The following is a 16,198-nucleotide window of genomic DNA, read 5'->3' as shown; positions in this document are numbered from 1 at the left end:
TCGAACCCGTGACCTCGGACCCATGACTCGCGGACCCTTTCCACTGAGCCACTCAACCTGGACCGTCGACCCGGCCCGGGAAGGGAACGCGCACCAACTCTGTTCTATTGTCCTCTCCCAAGCGCTCGGTACAGCGTTCCGCACAAAGTGAGCGCCCGGTGGATACGATCCATTGTTCTCTCTCCGGGCATCCCCAGAGAGGGCCACGAAGGGGCGCCACAGACCACATCAGGGGGAGCCTCCGGTTGGGGACGCCGGATTTGGGAAGCGGCCGGGGGTCTCCCGGGCCTGGGAGTAAGACGACCGGACGATTTCTTTGGTCCGTTTTGTTGAAGTGGGATTTGGTAAGCACTTACCGTGCACCAGGCCACCGTACTAAGCGCTGGGGTAGATAGGAGACGATCAGCTGGGACACAGCCCCGGTCCCACACGGGGCTCACGGGCTTAATCCCCATTTGCCAGATGGGCAAACTGAGGCCCAGAGAGATGAAGTGATTTCTGCGGGGTCGCACCGCAGTCGGGTGGCGGAGTAGGGATTAGAACCCAGGGCCCCCGACTCCCAGGCCCGTGTTACCTCCCCCGGCGGACCTCTGGGAGTCGGAGGTCGTGGGTTCTAATCCCGGCTCTGCCGTTTGTCCGCTGGGTGACCTTGGGCGGGCCGCCTCACTCCTCTGGAGGATGAATACGTTAAGCGCTCACTAAGTGCCGAGCACCGTTCTAAGCGCCGGGGGGAGATACGGGGTCGTCGGGTGGTCCCGCGTGAGGCTCACGGTCTTCATCCCCCCTTTCGCAGACCAGGGAACGGAGGCGCGGAGAAGTGAAGCGACTGGCCCGCGGTCACGCGGCCGGGATTCGGACCCAGGACCTCTGACTCCCGAGCCCGGGCCCCCGCCACTGAGCCACGCTGCTTCTGAGGTGGAAGATGGGGATTGGGACGGGGAGCCCGATGCGGGACAGGGACTGTGTCCGGTCCAATTTGCTCAGTACGGTGACCGGCACGCGGGAAGCGCTGGACAAGCGGTACAAATATCATTATTATCCCCCGCCCTGTCACTTGCCTCCTGGGACCTGTGCCTGGTCCCTTGATGATAATGTTGGTATTTGTTAAGCGCTCGCTCGTGCCGAGCACTGTTCTAAGCGCTTAACGTTCCCGTGCCTCGGTTTCCTCATCTGCCCAGTAGGGATGTAAATCCTCGTCCCGTCTGCTCAATGGAACGCCTCCGTCTTGAGGTCTGTAGGCTCACCGGGGGCCCCCGGACGGTAGCAGCCTTTGTTGTGGGCGGCGTAGCTCAGTGGAGAGAGCCCGGGCTTGGGAGTCGGGGGTCGTGGGTTCGGATCCCAGCTCCGCCGCCTGTCAGCCGTGTGACTGGGGGCGCGTCACTTGGCTTCTCCGGGCCTCAGTGACCTCCTCTGTAAAATGGGGATGAAGACCGTGAGCCTCACGCGGAACAACCCGACGACCGCCGTACCTCCCCCAGCGCTTAGGACGGTGCTCTGCACGGAGTGAGCGCCTAACAAGTACCGACGTCATTATTTCAGCGTACCCTCCCCGGGGCTTGGTGTGGGGAGGGAAGGGGACTGTGTCCCGCCCGATGACCTCGCATCTACCCCGGGGCTCAGCACAGAACTGACCGGGATCCCGATCTTCACCCGGGGGTTCGGAAGAAAGGTCTCTTGGCAGAGATTTCCCTCAATTTCGCCCGCGCCGTCGTATTCACCGAGCGCTGACCGTGTGCGGGGGACTGCGCTGATAGGATGTAACGATTAACCGATATGTTCCCTGCCCACAACGAGCTTACGGTCTGGAAGGGGAGACGGACATGAATAGAAGTCAGTAAATCACAGAGATGGGCAAGTGCCGCGGGACCGGGGGCGGGGGGGGGGGGGGGGCGAATAATAATAACGTTGGTATCCGTTAAGCGCTTCATACGTGCCAAGCGCCGTTCTAAGCGCTGGGGTAGATAGTCCCACGTGGGGCTCACAGCCTTCATCCCCATTTTACAGATGAGGTGACTGAGGCCCAGAGAAGCGACTTGCCCAAGGTCGCACGGCTGACAAGCGGCGGAGCCGGGATTCGAACCCATGACTCCCGACCGCCGAGCCCGGTCCCCGTCCGCTGAGGGAGCAAGGCGGGGAGTGGGAGAAGAGGGAAGGAGGGCTTAGCGAATGTGCCTTCGGCGCCGTCGGATTTGAGGAGGGAAGGTACGTCCGACGATCCGTCGCTACGGTCGGTCGTGGCCCAAAAAACCCGGTAAAAATGTTTCGACGTCCCTGAACGCGGGTGGCCGCCGCACCCGGGCGTGAGCGGGAGGAATCCGGCCCGCGCGTCTCCTCCCCCCGCTTCCCCGCTCGTGGCCCTTGTTAGGGTCCCGTCCCCTCCAGGAGGCCTTCCCTGATTAAGCCCTCTCTCCCCCTCTCGTTTCCTTGGGTAGTACCTACTGAGCGCTTACTACGTGCAGAGCACCGTCCTCAACGCTCGGAACGTGCGATTCGGCCACAGAGAGGGACCATCTACCCCTTCTCCGCCTTCCGCGCCGTCTACGCGTTCGGGTCGGCGATCTTCGGGCACTTGCTCTCCGCCCCCACCCTCGGCGCCACAGCAGTCGTGTACGTACCCGTAACTGATTTCCATTAACGTCCCCCTCCAGACCGTAAACGCTGCGTGGGCAGGAAATCGACCTGCCAACCCCGTCGGATTCCCCAGTGCTCCCCGCACAGGGCTCCGCCCGCGGGAAGCGCCCGGCAGATAGCGTTGCTGTGGATTGATTGATCGAATCTGCCCCGAGTCCCCCGGGGGCGGACGAGGCCCCGTAGGGCCGTCGACGCCGAGAGGAAGGAGGAGGCGGGCGGGCGCGACTCGATGTAACGGTCAAACGCGAGGGTCCCCCCCAGATCGAATGGAAGCGGGGCTCGCCCCGCCCCGCGCCTTCCGCGCCCCCCCCCCGCCCTTCACCCGTCCCCCGTCCTGCGCGCTCCGCACCGCCAAGAGACTCATTTTCGTCACTGCTGTCGCACCGCCTCTAGCGCGAACCGGGACCGGCCACGTGCCCTCCTCGGGTGCCGGGGGAAGACGGGAGGATCGCCCGGGCCCCGCAGTCTGACCCGGGAAGGGATCCTAGAAACGCACCGGGGAGAGGTTCGTAGAGACCGAGGATCTCGAGGATCAGAGGGCGTCAGCTGGCGGGACCCGGGTCCCTTGGGTCTGGGCGGAGAGGGGGGCGGCTAGAGAGGTGGGCCCTTCGGGAAACGCTCGCCCTCTACCCGGGTCCGTGCCGAGAGCGGGGCGAGATGGATGGAAGACGGCGAGGACTCGCCACCCGCCGGCTCTTCCTCACCGGCGTGTCCCCCCCCTCAGCCCTTCACTCTCACGGGCAGGCCGGCCGAGGGCGGCGATGGGGCCGCCCTTCCCGGAGACGACCCGCGCCGGCTAGTCCCGGCCTCCCCGTCCGCTCGCCACCGAGACCCAGCGTGTCCCGCCCGGGTTTTCGGAGAGCCCGATCCCGTACCTCTCCCCTCCCCACCCGCCCCTCGCCCGCTTGGGCCCGTCACTGTCCGAGTTGAGAGTTTCCTTCCAAGTCACGGATTGACCTCCGAGTAGCCTCCCCGCTCTTGCCGTGCCGCCGCTGTCGTCCGTCGAGTCGCGAGAAGCGGCGCGTCGGGGTGGATTGAGCCCGGGCCTGGGAGTCAGAAGGCCATCGTCCTAATGACGGTATTCGTTAAGCGCTCACTGCGTGCCGACCGCCGTTCCAAGCGCTGGGGTGATGGTGATGATGATGATGATGATGATGATGATGATGTCGGTATCTGTTAAGCGCTTGCTATGTGCAGAGCGCCGTTCTAAGCGCCGGGGGGCGGGGGGGGGGGGTGCGGGGTCATCGGGCGGTCCCACGTGAGGCTCACGGTTAATCCCCGTTTTCCGGATGAGGTCACCGAGGCCCAGAGAAGTGAAGCGACTCGCCCGCGGTCACACGGCGGACAAGCGGCAGATGGGGGATTCGGACCCCCGACCCCCGACCCCCAAGCCCGGGCTCTTTCCGCCGAGCCACGCTGCTTCTCGCGAGCCCCACGTGGGGCTCGCGGTCCTCATCCCCCTTTTCCGGAGGAGGTCACCGAGGCACAGAGAAGCGAAGTGGCTTGCCCAAAGTCGCACAGCGGACGAGCGGCGGAGCCGGGATCGGAACCCGCGTCCTCTGACTCCCGAGCCCTCGCTCTCGCCACTAAGCCACGGGTCCTCGGCCCGGCTCCGCCGCTCGGCCGCTTGTGTGACCTCGGACGATTCACTCCGCTTCTCTGTGTCTCGGTGACCTCCTCTGTGAAATGGGGGTGGACCGTGTGGGACGGGGACCGTGTTCAACCTCGATGAACCTGTCTCTGGCGCAGTGCTCGGCACAGAGTGGGTGCCCGACAAGTACCGGGGTATGAATCATTGTCATCGGAGGCAGCGTGGCCTCATGGGCGGGGCACCGGCCTGTGAATCGGAGGGCCACTTTGCCAGGCGGATGCTGTGTGACCTCGGGCAAGTCGCTTCGCCTCTCTGGGCCTCAGTTTCCTCATCTGTAACATGGGGGTTCCCTGCCTGTTCTCCTTCCCATTTAGACTGTGAGCCCCATGCGGGACGGGACGGCGCCCAACCTGATCAACCTGCATCTCCCTCGCCGAGCTGAGCCGTGTTTCCGCTTCTTCTCCTGTGGTATCTGTTAAGCGTTCGCCGCGCGTTCCAAGCTCTGGGGTAGAAACAAAGTTATGTCCCACGTGGGGCTTCCGGTCTAAATCGAAGGGAGGAGGATTTACTTATCGTTTTACAGATGGGGTGACTGAGGCACGGAGAAGTGCGGGGACTTGCGAAAGGTCACCGCAAGCGATCGAAAGCCCCGGGATTAGAACCTAGGCCCTCTGGCTCCCCGCTGCTTCGGAGTCGCACTGCCTCAATACGCGGTTCTAGTCCCGGGCCTCGCCTCCCGTCTGCTGCGTGACCTCGGCGCAGTCACTTAACGTCTCTGGGCCTCGGGCACTTCGTCTGGAAAATGGAGATTGTGCCTGGGAGCCCCATGGGGGATAGGGACTGTGTCCGACTCGATTAGTCCGTATCTGCCCCGGCACTGAGGACGGCGCCTGGCACGTGGTAAGAGCTTAACGGATGCCGCAAAAAACAAAGAAACACCGCGAAGGGCCGGCCTAGGTGGGGACAGAGCACAGAACGGCGAGAAGATGACACCGAAAGCATTTTGAGGAGGAGGTAGATCCCCCCCCCCCCCCCCGCTCAAAGAGCAGGGGCCGAGTGTCACGAGACCCACATTCGTGCTCCGCCCCGGTCGTGCCGTGGGTCTACTCGGGGCAAAGATCACCTAACCTCTCCAGGCTTCGCTCTTCTTACCTGTAAAGATGGGGGTAAGACAGACCGGGAGCCCGGGGTTGGGGGGGGGGGGGGCGCGGGACGGGGACCGAGTCCGACCGAGCCCGGCGCTTAGTAGGCGGTGCTTGATAAATGCCGTAGTCGTTCCTGGAGAAAGCTAAAATGAGATCGTGAACTCCCCCCGTTAGGTTGTAAACTCTTCGAAGGCAGGGATCCTGCTTAATAAACACATGAATATGGGTTCTGAGCGCCGGGTGTAGACCCGAGGTGGTCGGGTCGTCCCGCGTGAGGCTCCCGGTCTTCATCCCCGTTTTACGCACGGGGTCGCTGCGGCACAGAGAAGTTAAGGGACTTGCCCGAGGTCACACGGCCGGGGAGCCGGGATTAGGGCGCTCGACCTCCGACTCCCAAGCCCGGGCTCCTTCCACCAAGTCACACCGCTTCTCGTGTGCTTTTCCCCAACGCTTGCCTAGTACGGCGCTCTGGACTCAATAGATGCTCAGGAAACCGTCGCTAAATTAGCTGAACGGCCTGAGGATCCCCCTTACAGCGCTCTTCGTTTAATTCTACTGACTCTCGGCGTTACCGCATTTTAATGGCGGCATCCCGTCAGCGTTCTCTCCCTCGGAGGTAGCGCCACCGTCCGCCTTGGCCGGCCCTCCCCTCCTTGGGGAGTGTTTGACTCACTCGAGCGGGAGATTAAAACCCGTTTCAGTTAGGCGTCAGATGATAATAGGTGGCGGATCCCTCATCTGTGAGCGAGATGCCTTTATTGCTGAACTGGAAGCCTCGGTTGAGAAATAAGTGTTTACATCCGCCCGGGCGCGCGCGGGCGTTCCCCTTCGATCTTGCGACTCCAGTCATTGTCTTGTAGTCGCCGCTTCTGATCGTTCCGGTGAGATTTTCGCATCTCGGGACCGCGTTTTCTCTCCATTGTCTCCCACGGGAAGTTGAACTCGTCAGGGAAGGGCCCCGACTGGGGCAGACCCGGGCGGGGAGGGGACGGGTCGCGGTCACCTCTCTGCTCCCGGCAAGGAATCCCCGGTTACGGACAGCCCCGGCCATCGGTCGGGGCTGCTGCTTCATCATCCGCTGGGCGCGGAGCCCTGCGCTGAGCATCCGGGAGGCCGCGGCAGAGTAAGCGGGCACCGTCCCTCCCCCGGAGGAGCTCGGTCCGTTGCAGGCGGGGGAGGTGACCGATTATGAGGATACGTACGTACGAGGGGACGTAAGGGCTTCGGGGGTAGGGACGGAGGAGAGGCTAGGGTGGGGAGATGGAGGCGGAGAAGGATTCCCGGAGGAGACGGGACTTTGTTAGGGCATTGGGACTGGGGAGAACGGCGGTCTGTTGGACTGGAAGGGGGAGGAAATTCCGGGCCAGGAGGGAGGAGCTAATCCCGGCTCTGCCTTTTGTCTGCTGCGTGGCCTGGGGCAAGCTGCTTTAACAACAGTAATAATGACAACGGTGGTATTTGTTCAGCGCTTACTATGTGCAGAGCACTGTTCTAAACCCTGGGGTAGATACGGGGGTCATCGGGCCGTCCCGCGCGAGGCTCACAGTTAATCCCCGTTCTCCAGATGAGGTGACCGAGGCACAGAGGGGTGAAGGGACTCGCCCACAGTCACACGGCCGACCGGTGGCGGAGCCGGGAGTCCAACGCGCGACCTCCGACTCCGAAGCCCGGGCTCTTTCCACTGAGCCACGCTAATAATGTGGGTATTTGTTAAGCGCTCACGATGTGCAGAGCACTGTTCTAGGCACTGGGGTAGACACAGGGGAATCCGGTTGTCCCACGGTCTTTATCCCCATTTTACAGACGAGCCAACTGAGGCCCCGAGAAGTGAGGTGACTTGCCCGAAGTCACACAGCTGGCGAGTGGCCCGGCCGGCATTCGAACCCGTGACCTCCGCCTCCCAAGCCCGTGCTCTTTCCACCGAGCCCCGCCTTCCTTCCCCGCGCCTCAGTTAACCCCCTCCGTCAAATGGAGATCGAGACCGGGAGCCCGGTGCGGGACGGGGTGCGCGGCCAGCCCAGTTACCTCGTCTCTACCCCAGCGCTTAGGACGGTACCTCGCGCGGAATAGGCAGCGGCATACCGGAACGACGGTGATGACGACGGCGGTGACTGACCGAGACGCGGCCAGTAGTCAGAGGGGCGGGCTGAGACCCCGTGGGAGACGAGCGAGGGTGGGGAGTGGGGACAGAGCCGACCGGGGGCCCCGAAAGCTGACGGTGGGCGCTTGACGCGGAGATGGATGAGTGCTCGTCAGCCGCCCCGACCTTTCCCCGGCCCCAACCCTCCTGGCCGTGTTCCCTCTGTTTCCGGTGGGGCGGGCCCGGGTCCTGTCCCCGCCGAGGGGGCCGAGAAGCGGCGGGGCTCCCTGGGCAGGAGTTGGGGACGGAAGGGACCCCTCCTTTCGGAAGGTCTCTGAGCAGGTTGGCCCGCGGGCCCTCCACAACCCACGGCGACCAGGCCCGCGGCTCTGCCCCGGAGCGGCGGCGGCCCAGAGTCGGCGGCTGATACGGGCGAGGGGGCCCGGGCGTGCGGGGGCCGACGGCGTCCACTGGAGAGGAGGGGGCGGTGGGAGCCCAAGGGAGGGGCCGTGATCCACGTCGGGGGCGCCCCGTCCCCCCCGAAACCCTTGCCTAATTCTATTTCTAGTCCCCGGGCCGAGAGCGGACCCGTGTCCTAATCGGTCGATCGGTAGATGGGATTCGTTAAGCGTTGGCTGTGGGCGAGAGTGCCAAGGGCTTGTGCAGCTCGGCGGAGTAGGTAGACGTGATCCCCGCAGCTGGCCTCGTGGCAAAAAGACGCAGGCTGTGGGCGTCGGAGGACGTGGGTTCTAATCCCGTCCGCTCTGGGGAAGCAGCGTGGCTCAGTGGGAGGAGCCCGGGCTCCGGAGTCGGGGGTCACGGGTTCGACTCCCGGCTCCGCCACCTGTCAGCTGGGTGACCGTGGGCGAGTCGCTTCACTTCTCCGTGCCTCGGTGACCTCATCCGTCAAGTGGGGATTCACCGTGAGCCTCGCGCGGGACGACCCCATCGCCCCGTGTCCACCCCAGTGCTCGGCGCGCAGTAAGCGCTTGACGGATGCCAACGTCGTGTGACCCGGGGAAAGGCACTTCGCTTCTCCGAGCCTCAGTCACCTCGTCTGTAAAAGGGGGATTAAGGCCGCGAGCCCCCCGCGGGCTGAGATCCGCCCTTTCCTCTCCGTCCAGACGACCGCCACGTTCCGCCGCTCATCCCGTCGCGCCGAGATCGCCGCAGCGGCCTCCCTTCTGACCTCCCGACCTCCTGCCTCTCCCCACTTCAGTCCGTACCTGGCTCCGCTGCCCGGATCGTCTTCCTCCAGGAACGTTCGGGACGCGTCACCGCCGCCCCCCCCCCCGCCCCCCACGGATCGCCGGTCGCTGCCGATCTCATCGAGGAAAACTCCTCACCGCCGGCTTTGAAGCTCTCCGTCACCTTGCCCCCTCCTACCTCACCTCCCTCTTCTCTTACAGCCCAACCCGCGCACTCGACTCCTCCGGTGCTAACCTCCTCGCCGTGCCTCGATCTCTCCCGTCTCGCCGCCGGCCCCTGGCCCGCGTCCCGCCCTCCCTCCTCAAATCCGCCAGACGTTTACCCCCCCCCCCCTTCAAAGCCTTACTGAAGACCCATCTCCTCCAAGAGGCCTTCCCAGACTGACCCCCGCCTTCCCCATCTCCCACTCCCTTCCGCGTCACCCCGACTCGCTCCCCTCGCTCTTTCTCCCCGCCTCAGAGCTCTTACGGAGATCTCGGTGATTTTCTTTATTTATACCGGTGTCCGTTGACTCGTAGTGACGTCTGTCTCCCCGCCGCCGCAGACCGTGAGCTCGCCGTGGGCAGCGGTCGTCCCTCTTTATTGCTGCGTTGTACTTTCCCAAGCGCTCGGTACAATGCTTTGCACCCGGTGAGCGCCCAAGAAAAACGACCGAACGGACGACCGGGACCGTTTCCGACCTGATTGCCTTGCGTCTACCCCAGTGCTTAGAACGGTGCTCAACACACAGTAAGCGCTTTAATAAATGCTGTTGATATCATCATCATCACTGTTACAATTAGACTTGGTCGAGCAGCGGCATGGCCCGGCGGAAAGAGCACGGGCTTGGGGGTCGGCCGTCGTGGGTTCTGATCCCGCCGCCGCCACTCGTCGGCCGTGTGACCTCGGGCAAGTCACTTCGCTTCTCTGGGCCTCGGTCACCTCATCTGGTAAATGGGGGTTAAGACCGTGAGCCCCGCGTGGAGCAACCTGATTACCTTGTACCCGCCCCCCCCCCCCCACCCCCCAGCGCTTAGAACGGGGCTCGGCGCGTGGTAGACACTTGAACGGATGCCGTCATCGTTATTATTATTATAATTAGACCTGACCCCTGCCGCAAGGAACTTACAGTCTACAGGGAGAAGCACAGTGCAGCGGAAAGAGCATGGGCCTGGGAGGCCAAGGACCCGGGTTCTAATCGCGAGTCCGCTAGTTGCCTGCTTACGTGACCTTGGGCAAATCACTCAACCTCTCTGCACCTCGGTGTCCTCGTCCGGAAAATAGGGACTCAGTGCTTGCTCTCCCCTCTACTTAGGCCGTGAGCCCCAGGTAGGATCAGGCCCGCCTCTGACCCGATCACCCGATATCAAAGCCCATCAGTCGATGGATCGTATTTACCCGGGCGCTTACTGCGTGGAGGGCACTGGGCTGTGCCCGGCTCTGGCCGCTTGTCAGCTGGGTGACCGTGGGCGCGTCGCTTCACTTCTCTGGGCCTCGGCGACCTCGTCTGGAAAATGGGGATGAAGACTGGGAGCCTCACGTGGGACCACCCGATGACCCCGTATCTACCCCAGCGCTTAGAACGGTGCTCTGCACGTAGTAAGCGCTTAACAAATGCCAACGTTGTTATTATACCGATCATTTGGGCGAGTACAATATAAAGGTAGACACGTTCCCTGCCCACAGCTAGTTTGCAGCCTAATAAAGGCCGACAAACCCAAGCGTGAGGGAAGCGCGGAAGGAGTGGGAAAGGAGGAGACGAGGGCCGGGGACAGTGTCGGACAAATGGTAAACACTCTCCAAGTATCATAATGACGACGATGATGATAGAAGGGGAGACAGACTCGAACGGTAGCTGCGGCTTCGCCTCACTTTATTCCGAACCCCAATCCCCGTCCCGCCTTCCGGCCCAGCCGCTCTAACCCCATCGCACAGACTCACCGAGGCCGCAGTCTGCGGGGAGCTAGCCGGGCAAGCTCCCGGTGGACGGGGACCGTGTCACTCCGTCGTTCTGTACTTCCCGAGACGTACCGAGCGCCTCGCCTCACCAAGCGGGCGCTCGGTAGATGCCCCCGCGGAGGCTGCCTCCATTTAGGAGCCGGGAGAGGGGTGAAGAAGCCGGCGGGGGGGACGCTCCGAGTCGGGCCGGGGCCGGCAGGAAGGAAGATGGGGCACGTGGGGGAGGAGCGCCGGGACCTCGACACCCGGAGTCAGTCGGGACGAGGCTCAGCGCAGAGCGGGTTGGAGCAAGTCGACAAGCTGCCCGGTTCTCCCCTTCCTGCTCCTGTGGGTTCCGGCCTCGCCGGGCACCGGAGCTCCCCGCCAGCACGGGGGCGGACGGGGGCCCCGTCCCGGCTCCGGGGCCGAGGTCGGGGGGCGGGGGGGGCGCGGAGGATCCGAGCGGCCAGTCAGCCCGGCGGCGGGAAACGGGAGGGACCGGCGGGCAAGCCCACCCTTGCTCCTGCCCGCCGTGCCGGGGCCAAGGCGTCCCCGACGGGGCAAGTTGAGGCGGCCCCCCTGGCAGGCCTGGGCCAGGGGAAGGTGTGGGAGAGAGGGCGCCCCTTCCCGCTACCACCCTGGGCGCCCTGGGCCTACCCGGGTCACGCCCCCGCCGTATCCCAGAACCGGTCACGTGGCCGTGGGGCTCTCTGGCCCCGGAGGGCCCCGGGCCCGAGGCTTCCGGAACAGCCCCTCAGCGGGGCGGGCGGGAGGCGGGAAGACGGTAGAGAAGCACGGGGACGGGGCAGGGTCCTAAGGGGCCGCGCAAATGCCGATCCTGAGGATGCGCGGGAGCCCGCTCGTGCTCCCCGGGACGTTTTACGCTCACACGGCCCCTCCGCCCTCCCTGCGAGGCAGAGGGAGGCAGGCGTTTTTACGCTCATTTTATGAGTGAGGGAATTGAGACCCGGAGAGGTGGAGGAACTAGATTCCCAGGCCCTCCGGCTTTCCGGCCTCCCGGGGCATTCGGGGCCGCCTCCCTCTTCTCTCTCCTCCTCTCCGGGCTTTCCCCTCCCGCCTCCCGGTCCTCGGCGCACTCGCTGAGGGGGACGGCTGCCCCAGACACAAGATCGTCCCGGCCTCCCCTTCTTCTGTCATTCAGGCACGTGACTCCACCACGCACCCGCAGTGTGACCTCGGGCAAGTCATTTATTAAGAAGAAGAATAATAACCGTGGTATTTAAGTGCTTTCTTCGTGCCAAGCGCCGTATTAAGCTCTGGGGCGGATACAAGTAAATTGGGTTGGACACAGTCTCTGTCCCACGTAGGACTCACAGTCTCAATCCCCACAGAGCCCGGGCTTCGGAGTCCGAGGTCCCGGGTTCGACCCCCGGCTCTGCCACTTGTCAGCCGTGTGACTGTGGGCGAGTCACTTCGCTTCTCTGGGCCTCAGTGACCTCATCTGTCAAATGGGGATTAACCGTGAGCCTCGCGCGGGACCACCTGATGACCCTGTATCCCCCCACCGCCCCAGCGCTTAGAACGGCGCTCTGCGCATAGGAAGCGCTTAACAGATGCCAACACGGTTATTTTTCAGATGAGGTAACTGAGGGCCAGAGAAGTGACCTTCCCAAGGTCACACAGCAGACGGGGGCGGGGGGGGGCAGAGCCGGGGTTAGAACTCATGACCTTTGGACTCCCAGCCCCTCAGTGCTCTATCCACTAGGCCGTGCTGTGATTTCTCTGGGCCTCAGTTACCTCATCTGTAAAATGGGGAATAAGACTGAGCCCCCCGTGGTGCAGGGACTGTGTCCCGCCTGATTTGCCGGTATTTAACCCGGGGCCCGGCACGTAGTAAGCGCTTATCCGGTGGCACGGTTATTATTCTTATCGCTGTTATTATTATTATCATTCGGGCCCAGCCGCCAAGGTACCTGCCCCTCTTCCCCAAGTCGGGCCGTCCTCTTCACCCAGGTGCCTCCCTGTAGTTCCCCTTCGTCTTTTCTCCCACCTTATGATAACTGTGCCTCCGTTAAGCCCTTACTGAACGCCAAGCATTGTGCCACGCGGACCCCGCCCTGCGTGGGGCTCGCGGTCCAAGTCAAGAGGAGGAACAGGTATTAAAGCCCGTTTTGCAGGTGAAGAAACTGAGGCACCGGGCAGTGGAGTGACACGCCCACGGCTACACAGCGAGATAGCGACGGAAGCCAGTATTCGAACCCAGACCCCCCCCCGACTCCCAGGCCGGGCCGCTTCAGCTGCCGAAGAGCGGAGGCAGGAGGGCGGCCGGGTCCTCAGGAGAGGGGAGAGGTGGGAGGGCAGAAGAGGGGACCGGACGGTGGGAGGTTCCCTTCCGCCCCCAAATGGAACGAGCCGGCGGGTGCTGGTCCCGCACCTTCGGACCCGCTCCTGTCCAGCTCCTGTCCTCTGCGGCGGCCTCTCGTCCTTCCTGGGCTCCGGCCGGAGGGGCTTCGGGCTGTAATCTGGGCCGGGTTATCCCTGCAGGGTGCGGTGCGGGGAGGGGGGGACTCCCGCCAGGAGGAAGATCGGGGCCGGCCCGGCCCAGGAAACTGGGAGCTGGGACCAGTCCGTCCTCTGGAGCCCCCACATAGGCCCAACGAGCCGGAGAAGGGGCTGGGAGAGGCATCCTCAGCTGCGTCTTTGGGTGGGTCGGTCAAGCAGACGATCGTATTTATCGAGCGCTTACCGGGTTCAGAATGTCATACTGAGAGACCGGGAGAGTACGGTATGGCTCCTTGGCCTTTCAAACCGCTTCTTTGTTCTCCAGTCTCTCTCTGGGGCTGTGGAAATCCAGAGACCCTTCCTGAAATCAATAGGTGGTATTTACTGAGTGCCTACTACATCGGTAGAGCACTGCACTACATCGGTAGGAGAATACAGTACAACGGAATTAACAGACATGTTCCCTCTAGCCCTGATTCACAACCTTACTGCACCTGCCCCCGCTTTTCGGCTCTCAGTACGGCGTCTCCTTAACAGTGTTGGTATTTATTGAGCGCTTACTATGTGCAGAGCGCTGTTCTAAGCGCCGGGGGAGGTACGGGGTCATCAGGTTGTCCCACGTGAGGCTCACGGTTAATCCCCATTTTCCGGATGAGGTGACCGAAGCACAGAGAAGTGAAGTGACTCGCCCACAGTCACACAGCTGACAAGTGGCAGAGCTGGGAGTCGAACCCATGACCTCTGACTCCGAAGCCCGGGCTCTTTCCACTGAGCCACGCTGCTCCTTCCCTTACCCCCTCAGATATGTTTGTTCCCCACTCGATTCTGTTTATTGTGATTAAGTTGTCCTGTTTTTGTCTGTCTCCCCCGATGAGATGGTAAGCCTGTCAGTGGGCGGGGATTGTCTCTGTTTGTTGCCGAACTGTACATTCCAAGCGCTTGGTACAGTGCTCTGCACGTATTTAAGCGCTCAGTAAATACTACTGAGCGAACAGGGTTGACGGACACGTTCCCTGCCCACAAGGAGTTTTGTCAAGGGGGAGACACGTTAAAATTAATTACGGATGTGTAAGGAAGTGCCGGGGGCGCTGAGGGTGGACTGAATAAAGGGTACAAATTCAAGTGCAGGAGTGAGAAGAGGAGAAGATGAGGGCTTAGTCGGGGAGGGCCTTTCGAAGATGTGATTTTAATAAGGCTTCGAAGGTCGGGAGAGTGATCGTCCGCCGGATGTGCCCGGATGAAAGGAGAGATTCCCAAGAGAGCGTAGAGGAGGTGGTGTCTGTCTATGTGCGTGCCCATGTGTGGTTGGTACAGTGGTTTGCACACACAATGATGATAATAATGTGGGTATTTGTTAAGCGCTTACTATGTGCCGAGCGCTGTTCTAAGCGCCCGGGCAGATACGGGGTAATCAGGTTGTGCCCCGTGAGGCTCACGGTCTTAATCCCCATTTTGCAGATGAGGGAACCGAGGCGCCGAGAGGTTAGGTGACTTGCCCAAAGTCACCCAGCTGACAGGTGGCGGAGCCGGGATTAGAACCCATGACCTCTGACTCCTAAGCCCGGGCTCTTTCCCCGGGGCCACGCGATTAGGGCTCGATTAGTGTCACGGCCGGATGCTCGCCGCCCACCCCTTACCCAACTCGGCCAACCCGGACGTCCGGCCTGGAACTCCCTCCCCTTCATATCCGACAGATATGACGCTCGCGAAGCCTTATTAAAAGTACACCTCCTCCAAGAGGCCTTCCCTGGCTGAGTCCTCGTTTCCTCGCCTCCCATTCCCTTCCGTGTCACCCTGGCTCTTGGGTCGCTCCCTTCCCTCAGCCCCACAGCGCTTACGTACGTATCCGGAATTTACTTATTTATATCGATTTCCGTCCGTCCGTCCGTCCGTCCCCCCCCCCCCGGACTGTGAGCGCCTCGTGGGCAGGGAACGTGTCTGTCGGCGCGGCAGCCTGGCCTAGTGGCTAAGAGCACAGGCCTGGGAGTCAGAAGGACCTGGGTTTTAATCTCAGCTCTGCCACTTGTCCGCTGTGTGACCTCGGGCAAGTCGCTCAACTCCTCCGTGCCTCAGTTACCTCATCTGTAAAATGGGGATGGAGGCCGTGAGCCCCAAGCGGGACGGTTGCCTCGGTTACCTCATCTGTAAAATGGGGATGGAGGCCGTGAGCCCCAAGCGGGACGGGGACTGGGTCCAACCTGATTATCTCGGGTCTACCCCAGTGCTTAGGACAGTGTCTGGCACGTAGTAAGCGCTTTAAAAATTCCGTCAAAAAAGAAAGCAAGACCCCTGTTAGGGCGTACTCTCCCAAGTGCTTCGATACAGTGCTCTGCATGGGGCAACCGCTCTATCTATTGCCATCGTTAATAATGGTGACGTTGGTGTTTGTTAAGCGCTTACTATGTGCGGAGCACTGTTCTAAGCGCTGGGGGAGATACGGGGTAATCGGGTCGTCCCACGTGAGGCTCACAGTTAGTCCCCATTTTACAGATGAGGTAACTGAGGCACAGAGAAGTGAAGTGACTGACAAGTGGCAGAGCCGGGAGTCGAACTCATGACCTCTGACTCCGAAGCCCAGTCTCTTTCCGCTGAGCCACGCCGCTTCCCGTCATCTCGTCCGTCCGTCTCCCCCGATTAGACCGTAAGCCCGTCAAAGGGCAGGGACCGTCTCTATCCGTTGCCGATTTGTCCATTCCAAGCGCTTAGTACGGCGCTCTGCACATAGTAAGCGCTCAATGAATACTATTGAATGAATGAATGAATAAAAACAGTTGACCGATCGGTTAATTGGATCGATTGTGTGTGAATGTGCGTGTGAGCGCGTCTACGGGTGGGGTGTGTGCTCGCATGTGGTTATGTGTGCGTGGGTACGTGTATATGCACGTAGTTATATGTGCATGAATGTATATGTGTGTGAGGTTCTGTATTTTTTCCTACGTGGGTGCCTAGCGGTAGCAATGGAATAGATTAAGTCCTCACCGTGTTGCGCGGCGCTATTCTAAAGGCCGGGAATGAATGCCCGAGTGGGAATGAAACCCGGTCCCCGTCCCTTGATGGGCACGTGCGTACGGATATGCAGGTGGGCGTGGGCGTCTATGGGCCGCTTTGTGTTTCCGTGCACGTACGTGAGCGTACCTGCGTGCGCGTTCGTATTGGGAATAT

At 62.1% G+C, this 16,198-nt stretch overlaps 1 protein-coding gene across 1 annotated transcript in view; it reads left to right on the top strand.

The window, feature by feature from the left end:
• The window catches only part of PROM2 (prominin 2), a 60,352-nt gene that overhangs the window by 22,775 nt on the left and 21,379 nt on the right, over nt 1-16,198 (top strand). Inside the window, exon 5 of the mRNA XM_039913378.1 lies at nt 5,267-5,388. Coding sequence (XP_039769312.1) covers nt 5,267-5,388 — 122 coding nt within the window. The remainder of the gene's footprint in view (nt 1-5,266; nt 5,389-16,198) is intronic.

Source organism: Ornithorhynchus anatinus, chromosome 10, assembly GCF_004115215.2.
Source record: "Ornithorhynchus anatinus isolate Pmale09 chromosome 10, mOrnAna1.pri.v4, whole genome shotgun sequence".
NCBI classification, from domain to species: domain Eukaryota; kingdom Metazoa; phylum Chordata; class Mammalia; order Monotremata; family Ornithorhynchidae; genus Ornithorhynchus; species Ornithorhynchus anatinus.
This window is presented reverse-complemented; position numbering and strand designations above follow the sequence as displayed.